We start from the raw sequence: 19,156 nt of genomic DNA, 5'->3' as shown, positions 1-19,156 counted from the left end.
CCATCGAACAGTGATATCCAAAATTCTCATACTAAAGTGATGGTGACAAGACACAGGTCAAAAAGGTCAAAGGTGACCTAGATAATTATCATCAAAACTAAAAAAAAAATTTTTTTTAAATGCATGGATGTGAACACTATCTTAATTTGATGGAAATGGCAACCAGACAGACTGTAGTGGGAACCAGCCACGAGCAATATGCAATGCATCACATTTAAGCGGTGATATTTTCCAAGCTCAACATGGCATTGGCTTACCTCCAGGAGTGTGACGGACATGTCCAGGGAGCGGCCGTTCTGCGGCTGCTCCACGTTGATGTACATGATGGTGATGTTGTTGCCCTGGAAACACAGACAAAAGATAAACATCTGTTGCTACCGGGGACAATGGATGAGACACCTGTGAGGAACTACATGTCATGCAGGTTGTAATGTCTTCAATCGTGTGAAAGTTATGAGACTCTTCAAGATGTGTGTATTTGCAGGATCAGCGCCATTGTGAAACTGAACAAAAGACCACTGTAGCAATTAAGCAATTGTACAGGCAGCTACTAGACAGCCTGGAGGCTGGTTTGTTTAATTTGTTTTTGCTGACCAAATGCATCTAAAAGCTTAAATCCTTTAAGGACATTGGACAAACTCATTTTCTAATTTTAAGGTACCTTTCAATGCCCTGGTTTCAAGTATCCTTAACCCTAACAGTCCTCAATCCTCCAGTAGGTGAAGGATTGACGACTGTTAGGGTTATTGTCACTGCCTAAAAATACACAAATTGAGATTATTTTCTACAAATTATGCGTATTTATAATTTGTGTACTTTCACCCATGATTTCCCATCCTAAAAAAACTTCTACAATGAAAATCTTACAGTGATTATGACATCAGGTCTACGCAATGGGGACGAGGTTGAATCCCCTCTTTCAGGGATGCCATTACTGCTGACGGTGAACTCTAATTTACCGCCGTAGGACGTCAGCTGTGGATGGAAAATCCAGGCAATAAATGGTCACGTTGCAAACAAAACAAATCGTGAAGGTACAGTCCATACGACAAGCTAAGAAAGCAATGTGTCGCTGAAGGGAAATCACACTCGGTGTTTACTTTGTATAAAATTTGACAATACAGTGAAAGTTTTAAAGTGCTTAATGGGCCTTATTTCACAAGTTGGCAAATTGGAATTGACAGTGAGGTTAACTTTTTTATTTGCCATCTGAGAATAAAAATGAAAGCACTGAAGTAAATCTGAAAAACTAAAACCTCCCTGATGGATTCTTTTAAATTAAATATTGTAAAGAAAAGTATTTAATTCAGCAAATTTTAGCGCCAAAACCCTAAGAAAACAACTCCATGAAATAAAAACAAGGATGTCGGGCGTGCGAGTAAGGCTTTTGATTTTTTTTCTCCCCCAACATCATGCTGCATGAGCCTGAAGAAGCCGCATTCGCTTTTGAATATTCCCCTCCCCATCGACACCAAAAGCTGGATATGCCGCTGTTCTATCTAAATTTTCAAGCCACATTTTAAAAACAACGAGAGTGAGGCGTCAAACCCAAGATAGTCTGGCACCACCCATTCAGCAGATTACAATGGGAACACAGCCCTGTGAACGTCTAGTGCAGCACAACTTGTAAATTATTAAAAATAAGCACTGGTCTTCTCTAATTTTGAAAAAGATGTTACATGTCGCAATAAAAAGCTTGAAGACACACAGACAAGGAACTCAGATTTAGGGCAAATAGTTGGATTGACAATGATTTCGCAAAAGAGGTTGACCGGTCCGAGCTGACCTTGTTGCCTAAGTAACTCTCCGGTGCCTCCCAGTAGATGGCCTGGTTGGGGTCGGTGCCCGTGCCAACATCCCCTACAAGGACGTTGATCAGGTTGCCAGCTTGCCGGATCAGAGGGGACTTCATGTTAGTGACAGTCCAGTCGTCCATGTCAATAAACTATAGGGAAAAAAAAGTACATGAAGTCTAGAAAATGTTGGTCAGACTTCATGAGCTGATTTTTTTCAATGCTTCTGCTGTCACAGGTGACTGGTTGACATAGAAACCAAACCACACACAGCACCAAAACAAGAGATAAAGTTGGCCATTTCCGACACGCTGACATTTTCCCTTTACAAACCATTTCTGGGAAACGAAAGTCTCTTCTGAATAAAATAAAATAAAGCATTATCAAAATGCAGCCTGTTTCCCGACACCCGACTGACGTCTGCTTCACTGACCAAAGAATTAAGGGGTTGAAGGGTACCATGCATCAGTAAAACCTAACAACAGGGCACTCAAATGGTACAATTAAGAGGCACAAATTTGATATTGATACAAATTTAGAAGTAAACTGCGAGCAAACCTTAAAAGTTTTAGATAAATACAGCCATTTGCCTTTTGTGTAGTCTTAAAAACAATCTTTTTTTAATCACCAACTGCTCTGATTGGATTTCTGTTCCAGTGTGTAAACATTTGTTGCTTGGCTACAATAGTTAACTACTGCTCAGATGCTGGGTTTATGAGATATCATTCTGCAGTCGCCATCACTGGCACTGTCCACCTTACGAGTCTGAGCTTTTCACAACTACGTCTGTACAGCCTGGGTCGGGCTACCTTTTCTCGTGACCGGCCGTAGCTGCGGCAGTCGGAGGAGTGACCAAAACAGAAGCAGCTGATGCAGCCCATGGGGTTGGACGCTTCCAGGTAGAAGGTACCCGGCTTGCACTGGTTACACTGCACGCCTTCTACGTTCTCCTACGCATGGCGATAAAAACATCAACAAGTTCATCACTAGGCCACAATTTTACAGGTTAGTTAAATTTCTCCTATTCGGGTCTTTTTTTTTCCAATCAGGTTTGGATGGTCTTTCGGCATAATAACTCGTTTTATTTTAATAATTCCCCTAGTTTGGCATCCTTATGTTTTCAAATCCCTGCAAGTCCACCACACGTCCATCACAAGCCGGCCAGTCTTTAAACCAAGTCATAAGCTATCCAGACGGCCTGAGACCAAGCATTCCATGGTCACTGTTTGCCCAACCACTTACGACCAGTCTTGTAAAATGACTTGCGAATGGACCTGTGAACGGACTCAACCATAGCACCGACAACTAAAAGGAATTACGTGAGTGGAAAGTTCTCCTGTTTCTACTGACTTCCATTCTCTAAGAACCATTTGAGGGTATACGACTGAAAAGCACTTCCAACAACTATTATTTGTTAAAAAAATGTTGGCTCAAAATGACCAGTGCTAACACTTCCTGATAACACCAAATCAAACTGCACAAGTTCAGCTGCAGCTTTTCAGAGGAAGGTTTCGAAGTCTGCAGCTGGGGTCTCGTACCTTGCACAAACACTCGGCGGTGGCCTGGTTGCAGATCCCCTCCTCCGTCCCGCTGACATCACAGAAGCAGGATTCGCAGAACGGGTAGCGGTGGAAGCCTGGCTGGCACTGATCGCACTGCCGGCCTCCAATGTTGGCCTTGCAGCTGAAATGGGGGCAAAAACAAGAAATCATTGTGAAGATTTTGAGAGCTTCTAGTTCCCGGCAAAGTTCCAAACTTGAAATTATAATTGATGAGGTTCTCGGAATTATGATTTGAGAGGTTTTTTGTAAGGTTCCTGTTTAAAGAAGTTCCAAACTTTAAAGTTACTGGAATTACAATTTGTAAGGGTCTTGGAACTGCACTTTGCATGATTCTTTGAAAGGTTCTGGTTCCCTGATAAGTTCCGAACATGGAAGTCTCGAGAATCATGAGTCAGTAACAAACAAGAGCATTTCAAATTTCTTCCCAATCTGTAGTTTAGTTGTTAGATGTAGTTAAGATGTTGCACGCCATGACAAACCAATCCTGAGTCATCCACTCTCAACTGAAGCAAAAAGCTATTTAAACCATGACAGAGACATTTGTGAAGGTAATTCCAAGTTTTAACCTGTAGCATTTGAGTGATTTCATCAGTCAGAAAGTTGATGGCTAACAAGAACGTGATACATGCAGGAGAAAAACTGTTCCACTTAGAAAAGCGGACAATTTCTCAAGAAACAGATTGACACACTTTAAGTAGCACATTACGTGGGACGAGAAGTACAAAAGTGTACGAAATAGACATCAACACTGTTTCAGTGGCTTTCTGACTCACTTGCACTGGCCACTGTCCTGGTTGCAGTTGAAATTTCCGTCAACGATACCACGGTCATCACAGTTGCATTCCTGTTTTTAAAAATACCACCAAAATACGACAACTACTACAAATGATTGCAACAAAAACATGTGAAACTGCAAAATTGCAACCCATCTTTCACCAACTCTGACAATCCTACAGGGCTAATGAAACCCCTGTTTGGCTGTGAGAAGACTTCAAATTTTCTGACAAAAATTTTTTGTTTAAACAGTTTCAAAATGGCCAATGAAGCTTGTTTGACGACTGTTCAAAAATGTTGTGACACTGCAAAGGAATAGCCATTGTGGCAGCTGTAATCATCCATGTCCAAAATAGTCAAAGTGTTGCACAGCTAAACAACTTTTCATGAAATCAACAATACATCAATTGCACAGTTACGCCCCAAAATTTGAGCCATATGGCGCACAGTTTAAAGTTACGCCAAGTTTTTCAAAATCGGCTGCAAGGAAAGTTTGTGTAGAACATATCTGAACTGGCCGAACTTATTATGCAGGAGGACTCACAAAACATTCTCCACAGATCAGGCCATCAAGCTAATTACCAAATGTTACAACTGTACAGTCTTGCATTCATCCTACTATAGCAAGAACACTCATGGGCGGGATAGTGAGGGTATCTAGGGTCTACGTGAGATGACTTACAGCACAGCCAACCAATGGGTCATATCCGAAGGTACGCTCAGCACAGCGATCACAGCTGCTACCGACCACGTTGTCCGGGCAGATACACTCTCCGGTTACCTCATTACAAACTCCTGACCGACAGCGACATCCTGCAAGTCACAACGAGGAGCCGCACTTACTTGTTGTTTTTCTTTGTTTCTAAAAATTGTGTACTATAAGGCCATATCGTGAAAAGGCTGGATAACGTTATGGCATCTTGCCAATTTCTGCTTTCTTTTTTTTTGGTTTTTTTTACGGTTGGATCAGAATGCCATGCAATATCAATCAATTAGAGTTGACAATCAGTGCAGGCAGACAAAGTGGAGAGTTTACTGGGCTCAGCGTTTACCAGGTTTGGTCAGGATTTCCAAAGACGAAGGCTGGCATCAGCCTTGTCTTTTACTCCCTCTTGCGTATTAAACTTACATCTTTCCCCAACAGATCAAAAATTTGCCAAGGGAAAGCTACATGTGATACCCCCAAACACAACAAACATGGCGGGCACCCACATACACCAAAGAGTGCCCAGGATATAGAGATGGCCATAGTCGGTTTCTCTCCATTCAGAATCTCGTTATATAAGCCACAGGATTCACAAACGCCCACTGTCACAAATGCCCACTGTGTGGGAGTATTGAAATACCCGACAGACATCAAAACCACCTCTGTGACTGTAACATTTGGGCTGCCTCAGTCTTTGGACTAACGCCGTACAGTATGATGCTCCTTAAGCAACACCAAAAGTCTGTAGTGAAATTTTTAAGTCAAGGGATTAAAAATCGGAAGGAAGCTGAAAAAGGGATCAAGCCAGGATTTAGAAACTACTGAAACGGAAAGGACTTGTTGAAAGTGGGAAATGACAAACTTACTGAAGCAGTTGGGAAAGTCGTAGAAGCCGATCTTGCAGCGGTCGCAGCGGCGGCCAGAGATATTGGGCCGGCAGAGGCACTGGCCGCCCAACTGCTCGCAGTTGAAGCTCTGTGAGCCCTGGCGGTTGCACTCACAGGGCAGGGCGCCGTTGTTGTAATCGGCCGAGAGGGAGAAGGTAGCCTGGCGGCAGAAACCGCTGCCGTCCGGCCTGTGGAGGGGACAAAAGGAGGGATTCAATTGATGGGCAATCGGTCAGTGTGTGGCCAGAGGGTGTGTGGTTGAGTGGTCAAGCCCAGCTCAGACACACCTCAGGGGCATTCGTTCAGAAGCTCTGTATGTCTGTTCTTATCTTGGACACTGGCTGTGCCAATGCAAGGGAACCAGATGACAGCTTTGTTAATACTGCTCTTGAAGAGTACCCAAGTAGATATGTCACGCCCACAATTATGTGCGAAAACCACATACTCCATTTGTTTGCACTGCACTTTGTTTGCACTTCCTGGTTCAAAATGACATCACACTTTGGCATTCTATTAGCCAGTTCAACAGTGAGTGCCAGTTCAACAGTCAGTGCCATCATCATAAACATCCCCACTCAAGAAAGTATACCGTCAGTCAGTTAAACAAATTTGTGGCTTCAATTCTACGCACTGGAACTTCCTTGAGAACTGCCAATACACAACCTCAAGACCTGATTATTGTCAACTTGGTTTGGATTTGATGGGCTATCCACACCTGCTGGACAACCGGGCAGGTGGTCCGAACAGACATGGAAGGCAAGAAGCACAAGAAGCACAGCGGGGGGGGGGACGTGATGAAATCAGGGGACGGAGGCAAGGGCACAGGAGGGACAGGGTTTACCTGATGTAGAAGTTGTTCTCTGCACAGTTGCGGATGAACTCCCCAGCCCTGTCCTGTGGCTCCTCGATGAGCACGTCTTCATTGTAGGAATTCTCCGGAATGGCGATGACGTAGTCCTTCAGGAAAGCAAGAGTGATGTGTCCATAAATTTCAACACTATTTATTTTCCTGCAAAGAGACCTAACCCCCAAGTCAAATTCCAGATGAGGTTTGTTTCTATTATTCTGAATAATTTTTTTTCAACCCTGCTTCATACAAAGTGCTCTTTTTTCACAATAAAATGTTTTAAATCAAGTGAGCTTTGCAATTCTATGAAGCAGACAGAAATGAAAGATTTTCTTGAGATAAGCAAAGTCCAAATACACACCAGCTAAAAGGCCTTCTTAAACACAAAACTGGTCTCAAAATTCAGACTTACAATCCAGACTTTGCCTCTGCTGCCATCGGGCAGAGAGATGTAGTATCCCTGGCCTGTGCCGGACAGGTCAAAGGTCGAACTGCCGTCTGGTAACGTGACAACCGCTCGGCACCCCGACACATGAGGGCAGTATTCAGCCTGGAAAGACCCTGCAAGAGTGATGCGATGAAGGCACGGTCAAGTGAAGGAGTGCTTTCAATGAGATAGAAGTATGCCACGAACAATTTCCATAATACTTAGCAACTGAATAAACCGAAAGCTTATCATGGAGGTAGTTTTCAGTTGAAACCGTGACAGACACCTAGCAATAACAAAGGATGTATTCTGCGTCAAGGGTGGGGCACACACCTTCTCCATCGAATTCGCCCACAACATTGAAGTTGACGTCCACAGTCGCTCCACTGGGCTGGAAGTAGTGGACTACGTAGACATAGCGACCACCCAAAGGCTCAACATCGTCATAGGTCACAGAGCTCTGGAAAGGACGGTAAAAAAAGTGGCATGGCCCAGTGTAAGTATAAACCTGAGCCAGATATCGCTATAAAGTCTGTGCACACACTGGACCTCTATGGGTGAGAACTCAGGAAGGCCTGTTTTGAGGGGAGAACAGCCGTGAAATTTCTTTTGGGGCATCTTTGCTGAGGTCTCTACAGCAACATTCACTAATTGCCAATATTTTTACAGTTCTTACAAGGTCAATCAGGGTAAGGGTAAATCTTACGAAATCCAACACTTGTGCAGTAATCCAACGGCTTTTCTCTGGACACAAAAATTACATGCTGTAAAAGTGGCAGCGCTGATGATCTATAGCCTGAAACCATTGTATTCCAACAAGAACTATAAATTGGATTTTGGTGGTTTGGGGAAGGGTCTGGTGAAAAGGCACGACTCCTGTGATCTCTCTCTCACCGATCCACTGCCGTCGCTCGTGATGTAGTGCAGAGTGACGTCGGTGTCTGCAATGTTGGGTGGGAGTGGAGCACTGACGTCAATATCCGATTTGTCAATCCAAACGGAGCCGGTGGGGACTGGGTAGGTGGAACCATGGCATCTGAAAAAAAAAAACAAGACATAAATTAAAATAAGAAAACAGTGAATAAAATCCAATGTAATCCTAATTTTATTAGACAAAATGATGCATCATTATGTTATCTTAGTCTCACATCAGCCACTTTCCCAGGGCAACGAACAGGTGGACCATACAGGTTTGTGGCTAGGGTTGTGGGATGAGTCTGAATCCAATGCAGCCACGTGCTGTCCCTAGGCAGGCCAGTTAACCCCAATATGCCTCTCTCCACTCATGAGTTGAAACAGAGACCAGCATATGATGTTATTAAGAAAAGAACTGCAAAGGGTTCAAATTTAGCACGGGCCATCAGTTGTGTCCTCAGGCAAGCTACTCTACCCTGCTTGCTTCTCCTCACCCCTGGAGTCTAAATGGGGACCAGCATTAACCAGGAAGCAGACCAGCATCCCACAAGAGGAGAAGAGCTTAAACCTTTGATCATTTCTTGCTTTAAAAATACAAAAACAATTGAGAGTGCAGTATCACCTTTAAACTTGACTTGGGAAGATGCAGATGGGCAAAACTGCCAACGGAACTTTCAAAACCCAAAATACTCACTCTCCGTCGGCTGTGCGGACACACTGCAGGGCTGGTGTTACAAAGTCGTAGGACCACCTGTCAGCAGGAATGGCGATCACTTGGCTCTGCAAAATTGTATATAACATCGTGAATTCTAAATGTGTCTAGTCCTTGCAAAGAGCCACTTCTTTTGACTGCTGATGATAAACCAATCTACCTTTCAAAGCTGGCAGGTATTGACAAAAACTTGCATAAGGTACAGACAAGGGACCAAAAATGTCTGCATTCTATTTTTTTTCACAAAATGCCCCTGTCAAATAACTTCTTGGAGAGTTGAAACACAGAAATCACTCTTAACAAATGATACGCTCTTCCATTCAATCTTTTTTTGCTTTTACTGATAACAAGATTTTCGTCTCTCGTCACTATTTCAGGCCCTCTTACATTTTCAATTTGTCCATTTTCGGTCACTTCAGCCAGTTTATTGAGGTTCTTGTATTTTGCATTTCTATGTCAACTTGATCTCTATTTCTTGACGATGAAACTTACAATTCCGATCAGATCTGGGTTTCCGTCTAGCACCAGCCTGATGTAGGGGTTGGGGTACTCCACGTTGAAGACCATGGGCATACCATCTGAATCCACCACAACAGCGCGACACCTGTGAGAATGAAATCACAGAAAGTAAAAGAGTAGGAAAGATGAGCGTCTTCCTTTGGGCATTTCTTCTTTCTCAAGTGGACAGATCACTCTCTTTACTCTAATGTCGAGGGACGTGTGGTCTAGTGGTTAGGTTCTGCGACTCCCGATCACAGTTGGACGTATGTTGTTACCTCGGTTAAGTCACTTTTACCCCAACTCGCCTCTCTTCACGAGGAGTGTAAATGGATTCCTGTGCAGGCAGGTATGGCTGTTGTGTTTGATAAACCATTTTGCACCTGACATGGCAGCATCAAACTGTACAGAGGCTTTGCGTGGTAGCCATCTTGCAGGGCAGTTCTTTTGTTCCACAGGGAAACCTCCTTTGTGCAGATCCAGTGTAACAAAAGCACTGGCCTGTACAGATGGCAGCCATGCAGACCCTCTATACACCAAAGGAAGCTGAAACCATTTCAAAGATGTTTAGCATCAGTATGGGTGGATGTGTGCTCTTTATACAGTAGATTTCCAAGGCTCTCTGCTTTAAGTCAACTATAAAGGAGCTCCAAAAACCATGTGAATTTATGAAGGCTTGAGAGACTCTTTGCTAAAAGACAGAATGATTAGTTCTTGGGAAAAGTTGGGTAGACTCACAGAAATGAGCAGTCAAAGAACTTGATGTATCCTCGCTGGGTTCCTCCGGAAGAGGACACCTCCACGGTGCCAGTCTGGACTCCTGGCCCTCCACCATAGTATTCGTAGACAAAGATGTAGTCGCCAGGCTCGATGATCGGAATGTTCACAAGGAGGTTCTTCTACAGTGGGGGAAAGGATAAGGTAATTAGGGACTAGGGACCTTGACGGTCCAAATTGAGCGCTAACAATGCACTTGAGACGGGCAGGGCATCCATCCGCTTGCCCTTTGTTAACTGCCAAAAAGACAGTGAAGCATTTTGAAAGGCAAAGCATGCTGCGAACAAAACTACTCTTGCTTATTAAAACCCTGCCCCCCCACACTAGGTTCTCTCCAGGTGCCCTGCTGAATGCAACAGAATGCAATACAGAAGTAACGGGAAACCCGCTAAAATGCAACATTATGCAACACAGCTGAAAAAAGAACCCTGCTGAATGCAACAGAATGCAACCCAGCTGATATGAGAACCATGCCAGGTGCAACGGAATGCAACACAACTGAAACAAGAACCCTGCTTAAGGCAACAGAATGCAACACAGCTGATATGAGAACCATGTCAGGTGCAACGGAATGCAATACAACTGAAACAAGAACCCTGCTTAAGGCAACAGAATGCAACACAGCTGATATATGAGAACCATGTCAGGTGCAACGGAATGCAATACAACTGAAACAAGAACCCTGCTTAAGGCAACAGAATGCAACACAGCTGATATGAGAACCATGCCAAGTGCAACGGAATGCTACACAACTGAAACAAGAACCCTGCTTAAGGCAACAGATTGCAACACAGCTGAAATATGAACCGTACTAACATGCAACAAAGTGCAAGAGTGGATTTTGGGGCACTGGACAAACACAAGATAAAAGTAAACAAAGAGCATTTTCGAAACGAGTGGATTTGGCTTAAACTTCCGTTTTGCCAGTTCCAGTCAGACCTTGAACATGTCGTTTCGAACGCTGCTTGAATAACCATCAAATGCGACAACATACAACAACTTTCCACGGATGTATTACTAATGGAGGTTTAATTCTGAGAGTACTGAATCCTTTAGTGCTGAGCTTAATTTCACTTCAACTCACATGCTGGGTGTCCATGACGGCGAGGTCACTGACCCCAATGTCAATCAGAATATCCTGGTCCAGGAACTGCGTGGCGGGGACATCGGTGCCGTCAATGTTGTAGTAGCCGTTGACGCCGCGGACAACCAAGAAATAGTCCGTCGTCGGGTAGGTGTAGTAGTTGCATCTGAAAGGTCAACAAGTCGAGGGAAAGTCGAGAAACTCTGGCTCTGTCTGAATGCTATGGCTGTGGCTGGCAACAGCGTGAGTACCTATGGAGGCCACAGGGCTGGGTGCCACAGCCAGTTCCCATAGACATTATTGTTATGGCAGCCGCAGCCAGTCAATTTGGACATGGCTTCATAACGACTCTTTATTGTGGGTTCAACGGAGGTGCCCATTGACATTTTTTAACCTGCACCATCCAGCGAGCCCACCGCTGTTGAAGAGGAAACCTGACTGCTATTGAAGTCCAACGAGGTAAAAACTGCCCGATCTTGTCCTCGACTGATAGACAGTGGTAGGGTGTGATGCAGTGGCCTTGCATGAGGTCTGAGCCTATAAGTGCATCAGAGCAATGACTAGCAGCATCTGACTTAATTTCACAGACCCTGGCAAAAATGTATCCATGTAGCACCGTTGACTTTAGACAGCATTTCTCTTTAAATCGATGGGCACATGGAGTGTTTTCTTACTTAATCAAGAGGGACAAAAGAGGACAAGTTTGATTTTGTTTCTCACCTTTCTTGTTGTATGCCAGCGATGCAGGGTTCAGAGACTCGCTGCTGTAGGATGGTAGCTTCGTAATACGCCTGCGGGATCAAGACTAGATAATCCTGTCCAGGAAGAGAGAATAAAAGCAGAACAACTACCTATATTTGTATCTCAGTGTTAACCATTTTCAAACCAAGCACTGTCTTCAAGGGAAATTACGGCGCGATGGGTAGGGGCGAAGTTCAATGGACGAACCTTTCCCCACCGCTGGTTGAGCTTTCCTGGTGACCTGTGCACAGAATGCATCCTGGGTACCAGGCAAAATCGACTGGTACTTGACATGTGGTTGTCGGGCAAACTCAGCCCTGCCTGGTAAGCATTTTTTTCAGTGCTTAGCAAAAACCCGGCACCTTTGCAGCTGTCTGTAATCGGTCTCGGGTGATGCATTATGGCACATTTGAGAACACCGAGAATTGAACCCGATGTTGAATATCTTCCGAACTTTTCCACCTTCACACTCACACAAATACTTTGTCAGACACCCACAACAATCAGGACAATTTCTCACCAGTAGAACACCCTCTGGAGCTTCGATGGTGACAGTCCAGGTGCCAGGATTCAGCACGAAGGGGGTAATCACACCGCCGCCCTCAATGGTTACCAACTGCGGATCAGGGCCCGCCACGAACAGAATGTCACTGAATTGTTCAGACCCTGAAAAACAAACAAGAAAAAAAACAGAAAGAAAAATATTTCACATGTCAAGTGCTTTGGTGTTTTGAAAATGTCATTTTTAAACGTGACTGTCTCCTACAGAGTGAGAAGTTTAAACTTACAAAATTCTGACCTGCTTCACAACATCAATGTGTTTGTAGTGAATAGGGATTGGGCAGTGATTATCAATTGGGCATATATTGCTACCTGGGCAATACATACTGGAGTGTACTTTTACGCCACGTCCATAGGTTTTGACTGAAACCAGTAACGCGTCTATGAGAAGTGGACTTAGCAAATTTGTTGCCAACTTCCAATGGTGTACATGCTCACTTTGCTGTGCCACAAACTTTCAGCTGCATTCGTCTAAGTTATCAATTGGGTAAGTATTAGTGATTGGGAAGAAATTGTTCGGTAGGCAATAATAAGCCGGTAAGTTGGTTTCATAAAGACAGGGTCATTTGAGAACGTCTGCAAGTCAGCATACGGCTGCGCTGATAAGGCAGACCCTGGTGTGTGAGTGCTACTCTTTCTAAATGGCCTCCGACGTGATTCAGTTTGGGCATGCTCTGTTGGAATGCTGAACCGGTTCATTGTTGATCACGCTCTTCATACAAAACAGGAGTGCCGATATTGTGAGCAGACACTTTATCACGGCAGAAAAGATTGACACCAACAAATCGTTGGACCTTTAGAAGTTATTTACAGAATCAATACACAGCGGTAATGAATAATGAATGTGCCTTTCAACACCATGAGCAGTGCGTTTTGGCATTAGTTTATCGTTAAACTTACCCAGAGATGGATCTGAGGGCGTGATCGTCAGCCTTCCCCTAACGTTGGAATCTCCACGGTAGACATAATGCAGAACCAGATGGTACAGGCTGGAGGTCGAAACCTCGACCGTCCTCACTACAATGGGCTAAGCAAGAGGGAGAAAGAGAAAGGTTATTGGCTTTAAGCAAAAAACTGAATTCATATCTCAAGTGCTGTAGATACACAGAACAGGTGGAGTGGAAATCTACTGGGACCAGGTTTGATTCCAAGCAAAGTAAACTTCTCACTGATTGGTGTATAGACAAAAAGGCGGTGCTGGTACCTGAATGGAAGACATGACAGCATAGGCAAGGTAGGAGAAGCCCGGGAACTCTGTCTCGTCAAAGCCCACGCGCAGGCGGCGACCCTCGGGAGTCGAACCCCCCTCGATCTCAAACTTGTGCTGGTACAAGTCGGGGAAGAAGTGGGTGGGTAGAGGCCTGGTTGGGAGGGGGAAGAAGTTGGTATCGTCAATTTAAGTTCGGGCAAGGATCAGAAGCAAAAATTTTACACTTTACAAGCTTGACTGTAAAATTCACATGGCCTGCATTACAACCCCCCCCCAAAAAGTAACCCTGCCCACATATGTACCCATTTTTGTGTCTGAAGGAGGGGGCAGTTGCTGCAAAGTAACTTGCTAAGGGACAAGAAAAAACTGTACGATTCCTTCCCTGTGTTTGTTTCACTCGTTCTGCACAGAGTAAACAAATGAAAACAGCTGGGCCTACACATTAACCAAACGGCAAGGACCTTGCCGGCACCCTATATCCCATGTTACAGTAAGGTTATAATGTAATCTGTCACCACAAAATGAGCTGAAAGTTGGAATTTTCAAAAATTCAGATATTGACATTTTTGAGTTCAGCTTTCCAATGGTATGTACATGGAACACTCGCTTACTCGTTACACATGATTCCGGTGACTCTGGCCTTGCAGACACACTGGCCGGTAGTCTTGTCGCAAGCACCGTGGCTGCTGCCACCGACATCGCAGGCACAATCTGGGGAATGGGACAATAGTGTAAGTCACTCGACTCATTTCAACACAATGACACTGATCTATCAAACCTGGTACAAAATTAATATTTTCCAAGGCAGAGCAGAATTAAAACCATTGACTGCTTGCGGTATCCACTGCGGCAATGGATTTGAGCCAGCCATGCGATCCCGGCAAACTCGGTGGTCAGGTGATTAACACCGCTGCACAAGTAAAGCAAGAGGGTATGGGTTCGAATCCCATCCCAGCAAGCTTGTGATGTTTCTCCAGCTCTCGGACCACGGTGAGAATACAGTGTGACTGTATGTCAGTTTAAGGTAACAGCTAGTCTGAATCATTCATGTACAGACATGGAACCGAGGAGTTCACAAAAAAAAAAGAATAAAATCAAAGCTGCGCGAGGCTTTGAAGTGCTTTCATATTTGGAATGGCACACTGCACACGGGGAGACAAAAAACCATTGAGGAAAAATCACATGCCTGCAGACAGGAAAGTGATTGGTACACCAAATGTACAACATGGAAAGCACTTTTTCCGAAAACTACTCAAAGGGGACCCGGTAAACAACAAATTTTTTTCAGAGTTCAAATCAGCAAAGAGCATAAAACAGAGGTAGTGACCCACCATTTAAAACTAGGTTGAAGAATTATGAACTATTATTTGGAAAATGATACCCATATATACAAAGGAAAAATGTAAACTCTACAGGCGCCATTGCCAGTATAAACTACTGAAGCTTTCTTTACGATGAATGAGAATTAATGGTGGGGGGGGGGACAACTGTCAAACATTTGAAAACTTCAGCCTCGTCTGAAATGGTAGGCCACACGTAGTTCTACAAACACAGGATTAGTTTCCATGGAAGGCAATTTCTGATGAAATCTTGATTCTTTGCATGGAAGAGAAGACTGCTGAGGAACATCCCATATCAACTAGTTTGGCTACAGAAGCTCAATGACTCTTTTAATACCTCTGCAGCCCAGGGGGTCTTCGGCCTTCAGACCAAAGGTGCCATCCCGGCACTCGGCACAAGAGCGTCCCGCCACCAAGGCCTTGCACAGGCACTGTCCAGAGTTCTGAGCAACGCAAACAAAAAATGGACAGGGGTCAAAATTAGAAATTCATCACCTGAAAAAAGCCTATTAATGTATTCAAAATTTAAAAGCTGGGCTAAAATTTTACCCATGTGAAAGGAAAGAATGGCACCTTCTTTGCACTTCAGCAGTAAAGGTGCGTCAAGGCCCGACTGAAGTAACAATAGCCAAGCCCTGCCCTCCTAGATCTGGCAAAATTTCACTGTGCTTCAACAGCAAAGGTGCATCAAGGCCAAGTGAAATAACAACGACCAGGTTTCACCTTCCTAAACTCTATCTAAACTCCTCCCAAATCTGGTGGATTTTGAAGGCAATGAATTGTTACTTTAAAATCGCAAAAGGGTCTTTTCTAATACAACAGATCTTTTCTCAATTGCTAAATCTACGAACGTTTACACTTTGATGCCTAGAGTTTGTTTATGTTTGGTCTCGGCTGCCACCTACCATATCGCATTCTTCCATCCCGTTGATGGTTCCAGCTACGTTGCATTCGCAGGGCTCACAGCCCTCTGGGTTGCTCATCTGCAGGTTCCAGTAGGTGGGCTCGCAGGTGTTGCAGGTGCGGCCCTGCACGTTGTTCTTGCACCTGCAGGCCCCCTGAAGGTGCAAACATTTGAAATGGTCAGCATGCAAAACTTCTGTTACTGCTGTTTATGTCACTGTAAACTGAGTGATTTTGAATGAAGTAGAAAAAACAGTGTCCAAAGACCTTCAGTTAACATTGCCACAGAGAAAATGCAACATACAATCTACAACAAATTGCAAGGTTATTGCTTTGTCATGCAAAGCTTCAAACCATCTCAAACAAATATTAAACAACTTTTCCCTGTGGTTTCCCAAGGCAGACCTTTTGGAACTTCAGGATTATACAAACTGTTATTAAAAATCTCCAGTTGTAAACCAGCACCCAACCTTTTACCATCAAACAGGAACCCCTAGCATTTGTTAATGGGTCACAGGAACAGCTCTATCAGCATGACTGATGACACACATCCCAACATTTAAGGACGTTCAGCCTATTAACAAGATGCAACAGGTGAGAAAATCTTCAGAGGTTGCTGCATTAGCCACTTGACGCCGGATGACGAGTAAACACACATAATTTGTTCCGTGTGTACACTCATTTAAGAATTCTTTTTTCACATCCGCAGTTGACGTTTTAACGTGTTGTGCTTGGTTGGATCAAAGCGCAATTGCAAGGTTGAAGAATTTGCGGGTAAAAAAGCCACCCCAGCAGTTTTTTTCGGGTAGAAAATCTGACGTTAACTGGCTATGCAGCAGCGATGCAAACCACATCCATCGCCAGTCCTTTTGCAAGTCCAGTCATGCGTCCTTTCACAAGACTGGTCTTAAGTGTCACAGTTTGTTTCGAGTAGCCCGTGACATGGCCTCAGACTAGACGACATGCGAGGGGCTGGGGGGGGGACCTTTAATGGACTCGGTTAAAACACTGATGGGCAGTCGACAGCAGCAGCACAAACTGTCCCGTTTGAGAGTGTGAGAGCTGGTCCCTCTATAAACAGTGAGCCACTGAGATCCTGCGGTTACACGCAGGCTAGCGCTCCGAGGCTGTCTGGACTTTTGAGTAATCGGGACACGTTGAGAATTTTGTCATGCCGAACAGGTTCCCCACTTTGACAGCTGTTCACGTGGCTGGGTTGAACTGAGGGTTTTCAGCCAGAATATGATTGGGGGTGAGGGGGTGTTAGGGTTAAAGACGGATGTACCTCCACCAAAGCTTCGTTGATTAAGTACCGGTGTGCTGGTTGTAACTCATTCCATATGCCTCTCTGAGTACACAACAGCAACAAACAAACATGCATGCAATGAGAAACAAAAGGTTAGTAAATGTTTGCGAGTTAGTAAAGCAAGGATACATGGTCATAAAGGGACATATTATTGTCAACAAAAGGCTGGTTTTAAGTTATTTGTTACAACAGGCATTTCAATTTCACTCATGCAAAAGGACCAAATCATCTGCAAAACATGCGATGGCTTTACTGGAAACGGAACTGAATCAAATGACAACTCAATTTTAATAGTGGTCTGTTTTGTGAGTATTAAACATTAGTCTTACAGGCATAATGGTATGAAGCCAAAGGGGCCACTTTCCAAGAATTACTGAGTGCAGTTTTCTTGACAAAGATTGCTTTGCTGACTCAATGTCATATGATTCACAGCTGAGTCCCAGCTGACTTCTGGTGTCCAAAGACCTGGCTACGGCTGTGGCTTTCATAGATGAAAATATCACTTCAAGCTGCAGCCGTAACATTTGGACACATTCTTAACCTTCTAAGCAGTATTTCCTGCTATTAAAAGAGGCTACCGATGAGCCTATGAAAATGATGTCAAAACTTTCACGGAGCCTCTCAGCAGAAAAATATTGCTTTAAATAGCAACTTGACGTGAGCAGATATCAACAGAGGGCCAGTCAGTGGCAAGCGTAACAATTTCTGTGTTCCAAGTAATCAGACGAATTTTAACAGTGTGCCAGCAAGAGGTTGCCATGGAGAGGCCATTTTTATTGCACCCCACTGTGGGAAACGGCCTACAAGTTCGCAAAATTTTAATTACTCCCGATGCTTTTTATAGCCACTTAGCAGATTTATGAGTTAATGTCTAGCAGCGGTTTTAATTAATCCTGTCTTCTTTCCACTGCCTGGAATGCCCCGATCAATCCCAAATTTTCTCAAGTCGTCTTCTGATACCCTTACTCAAATGCAAATTGTGGCAAGTCGGCCCGTGTTGTTTGTTGAGCGCAATTTGCAAAAATGGCCTCTACACGGAAGCCTTTTGGTGCGCACTGTTTTTGTAAATCACCTGCATTCCTAGATACTGACCCAAGATTAGCTGTTCCCATTGACACTGCAAGCAGGGTTATGTGTTAATGTTTTTTTGATTAAAACTATGAAAATGTGAGGAGGTCGGTCGGCATTTTACCCCTGTGGACGAGCCACATCCCCCAAGGGGTTCACCAGGGATGTCAATCACACCGGCCGGGTCGCAGTTGCACTCCTCGCAGGAGGGGAAGTTGTAGAAGCCCTCGGCGCACTGCTCACACATCCGGCCACGGAAACTGGACCGGCAGGAGCACTGGCCGGTCCCCTGGTCGCACATGATGCTGAGGGACCCGCGACGATGGCACTCACAATCTGCCAGAAAAATGTGAACAAACAAAGCCGGACTGAGTTTGGAATTCCAATTCATTTGGAAAGGCTTTTCTGTACTAGGAGTCATGCTTCAAACCTCCTGGGACCCTGGATGTGGTGTCTTACCGAGGCACTCTGGGTAACGGTAGTAACCTGGGGCACACTCTTCACACTTCAGGCCAGTGAAGTTGGGCAGGCACTGGCACTGACCCGAGTCGTAGCAGGCTTGGGAGGTGGACCCACGACTGTCGCAACCACAGGCTACCAAAACGTAGAAGAAGAAAAGACGGAACATTAAAGTGACAAGAATCCCATGTGCAAATCCATCCAATCGCACCAACTATTTCACAATATACTGCAAAATGAATTTGGAATCAAACGATTTGGGGCAGATGTGCGCATCACTGAAATAAACGGAAGTCATCTTTTGAAATGTTTCTCTTCATAACGACGTCCACACTATTTTCTGACACCCACCAAAGTTATTTCTTTCTAACATATCAACTGCAATGCTCTCGGTACAGAGATGGGATTTTCTGTGTAAATGCATCCTGGACAAAGTTGTCATATCAGTCAAAACCGTCAAATGACCCTACGTGACTGTGTTCTGTGAAAAACTTAAAGAGCATAACGTTAAACAGCAGTTAACATTTCAATCTGCAACCTAAGATGCAGAGCAGTGATCAAAACCGGCCATATCAGCGTTACAATG

General features: G+C 44.4%; 1 protein-coding gene across 2 annotated transcripts in view; it reads right to left on the bottom strand.

Annotated features, from left to right (window-relative positions):
• The window catches only part of LOC110978598 (laminin subunit alpha-5-like), a 63,912-nt gene that overhangs the window by 29,758 nt on the left and 14,998 nt on the right, over positions 1-19,156 (bottom strand). Inside the window, exons 11-36 of one of the 2 annotated variants that reach the window (XM_022233718.2) lie at positions 18,571-18,705; positions 18,236-18,447; positions 17,023-17,085; positions 15,740-15,892; positions 15,172-15,277; positions 14,106-14,205; positions 13,489-13,645; positions 13,185-13,311; positions 12,244-12,389; positions 11,703-11,797; positions 10,983-11,148; positions 9,860-10,020; positions 9,116-9,227; positions 8,606-8,691; positions 7,891-8,032; positions 7,330-7,456; positions 6,982-7,130; positions 6,564-6,679; positions 5,702-5,910; positions 4,812-4,942; positions 4,129-4,199; positions 3,332-3,476; positions 2,603-2,743; positions 1,787-1,945; positions 868-975; positions 258-341 (exon numbers count right to left, since the gene is read on the bottom strand). In XM_022233718.2, coding sequence (XP_022089410.2) covers positions 258-341; positions 868-975; positions 1,787-1,945; positions 2,603-2,743; positions 3,332-3,476; positions 4,129-4,199; positions 4,812-4,942; positions 5,702-5,910; positions 6,564-6,679; positions 6,982-7,130; positions 7,330-7,456; positions 7,891-8,032; positions 8,606-8,691; positions 9,116-9,227; positions 9,860-10,020; positions 10,983-11,148; positions 11,703-11,797; positions 12,244-12,389; positions 13,185-13,311; positions 13,489-13,645; positions 14,106-14,205; positions 15,172-15,277; positions 15,740-15,892; positions 17,023-17,085; positions 18,236-18,447; positions 18,571-18,705 — 3,401 coding nt within the window. The remainder of the gene's footprint in view (positions 1-257; positions 342-867; positions 976-1,786; positions 1,946-2,602; positions 2,744-3,331; positions 3,477-4,128; positions 4,200-4,811; positions 4,943-5,701; positions 5,911-6,563; positions 6,680-6,981; positions 7,131-7,329; positions 7,457-7,890; positions 8,033-8,605; positions 8,692-9,115; positions 9,228-9,859; positions 10,021-10,982; positions 11,149-11,702; positions 11,798-12,243; positions 12,390-13,184; positions 13,312-13,488; positions 13,646-14,105; positions 14,206-15,171; positions 15,278-15,739; positions 15,893-17,022; positions 17,086-18,235; positions 18,448-18,570; positions 18,706-19,156) is intronic. The other variant, XM_022233727.2, reaches the window with a different exon arrangement.

The sequence above is a fragment of the Acanthaster planci genome, linkage group LG18 (assembly GCF_054643075.1).
Source record: "Acanthaster planci isolate LZ-2023a linkage group LG18, COTS_SCS, whole genome shotgun sequence".
Taxonomy (NCBI): domain Eukaryota; kingdom Metazoa; phylum Echinodermata; class Asteroidea; order Valvatida; family Acanthasteridae; genus Acanthaster; species Acanthaster planci.
The sequence above is the reverse complement of the archived record's forward strand: the minus strand, read 5'-3'. Positions and strand labels throughout refer to the sequence as shown.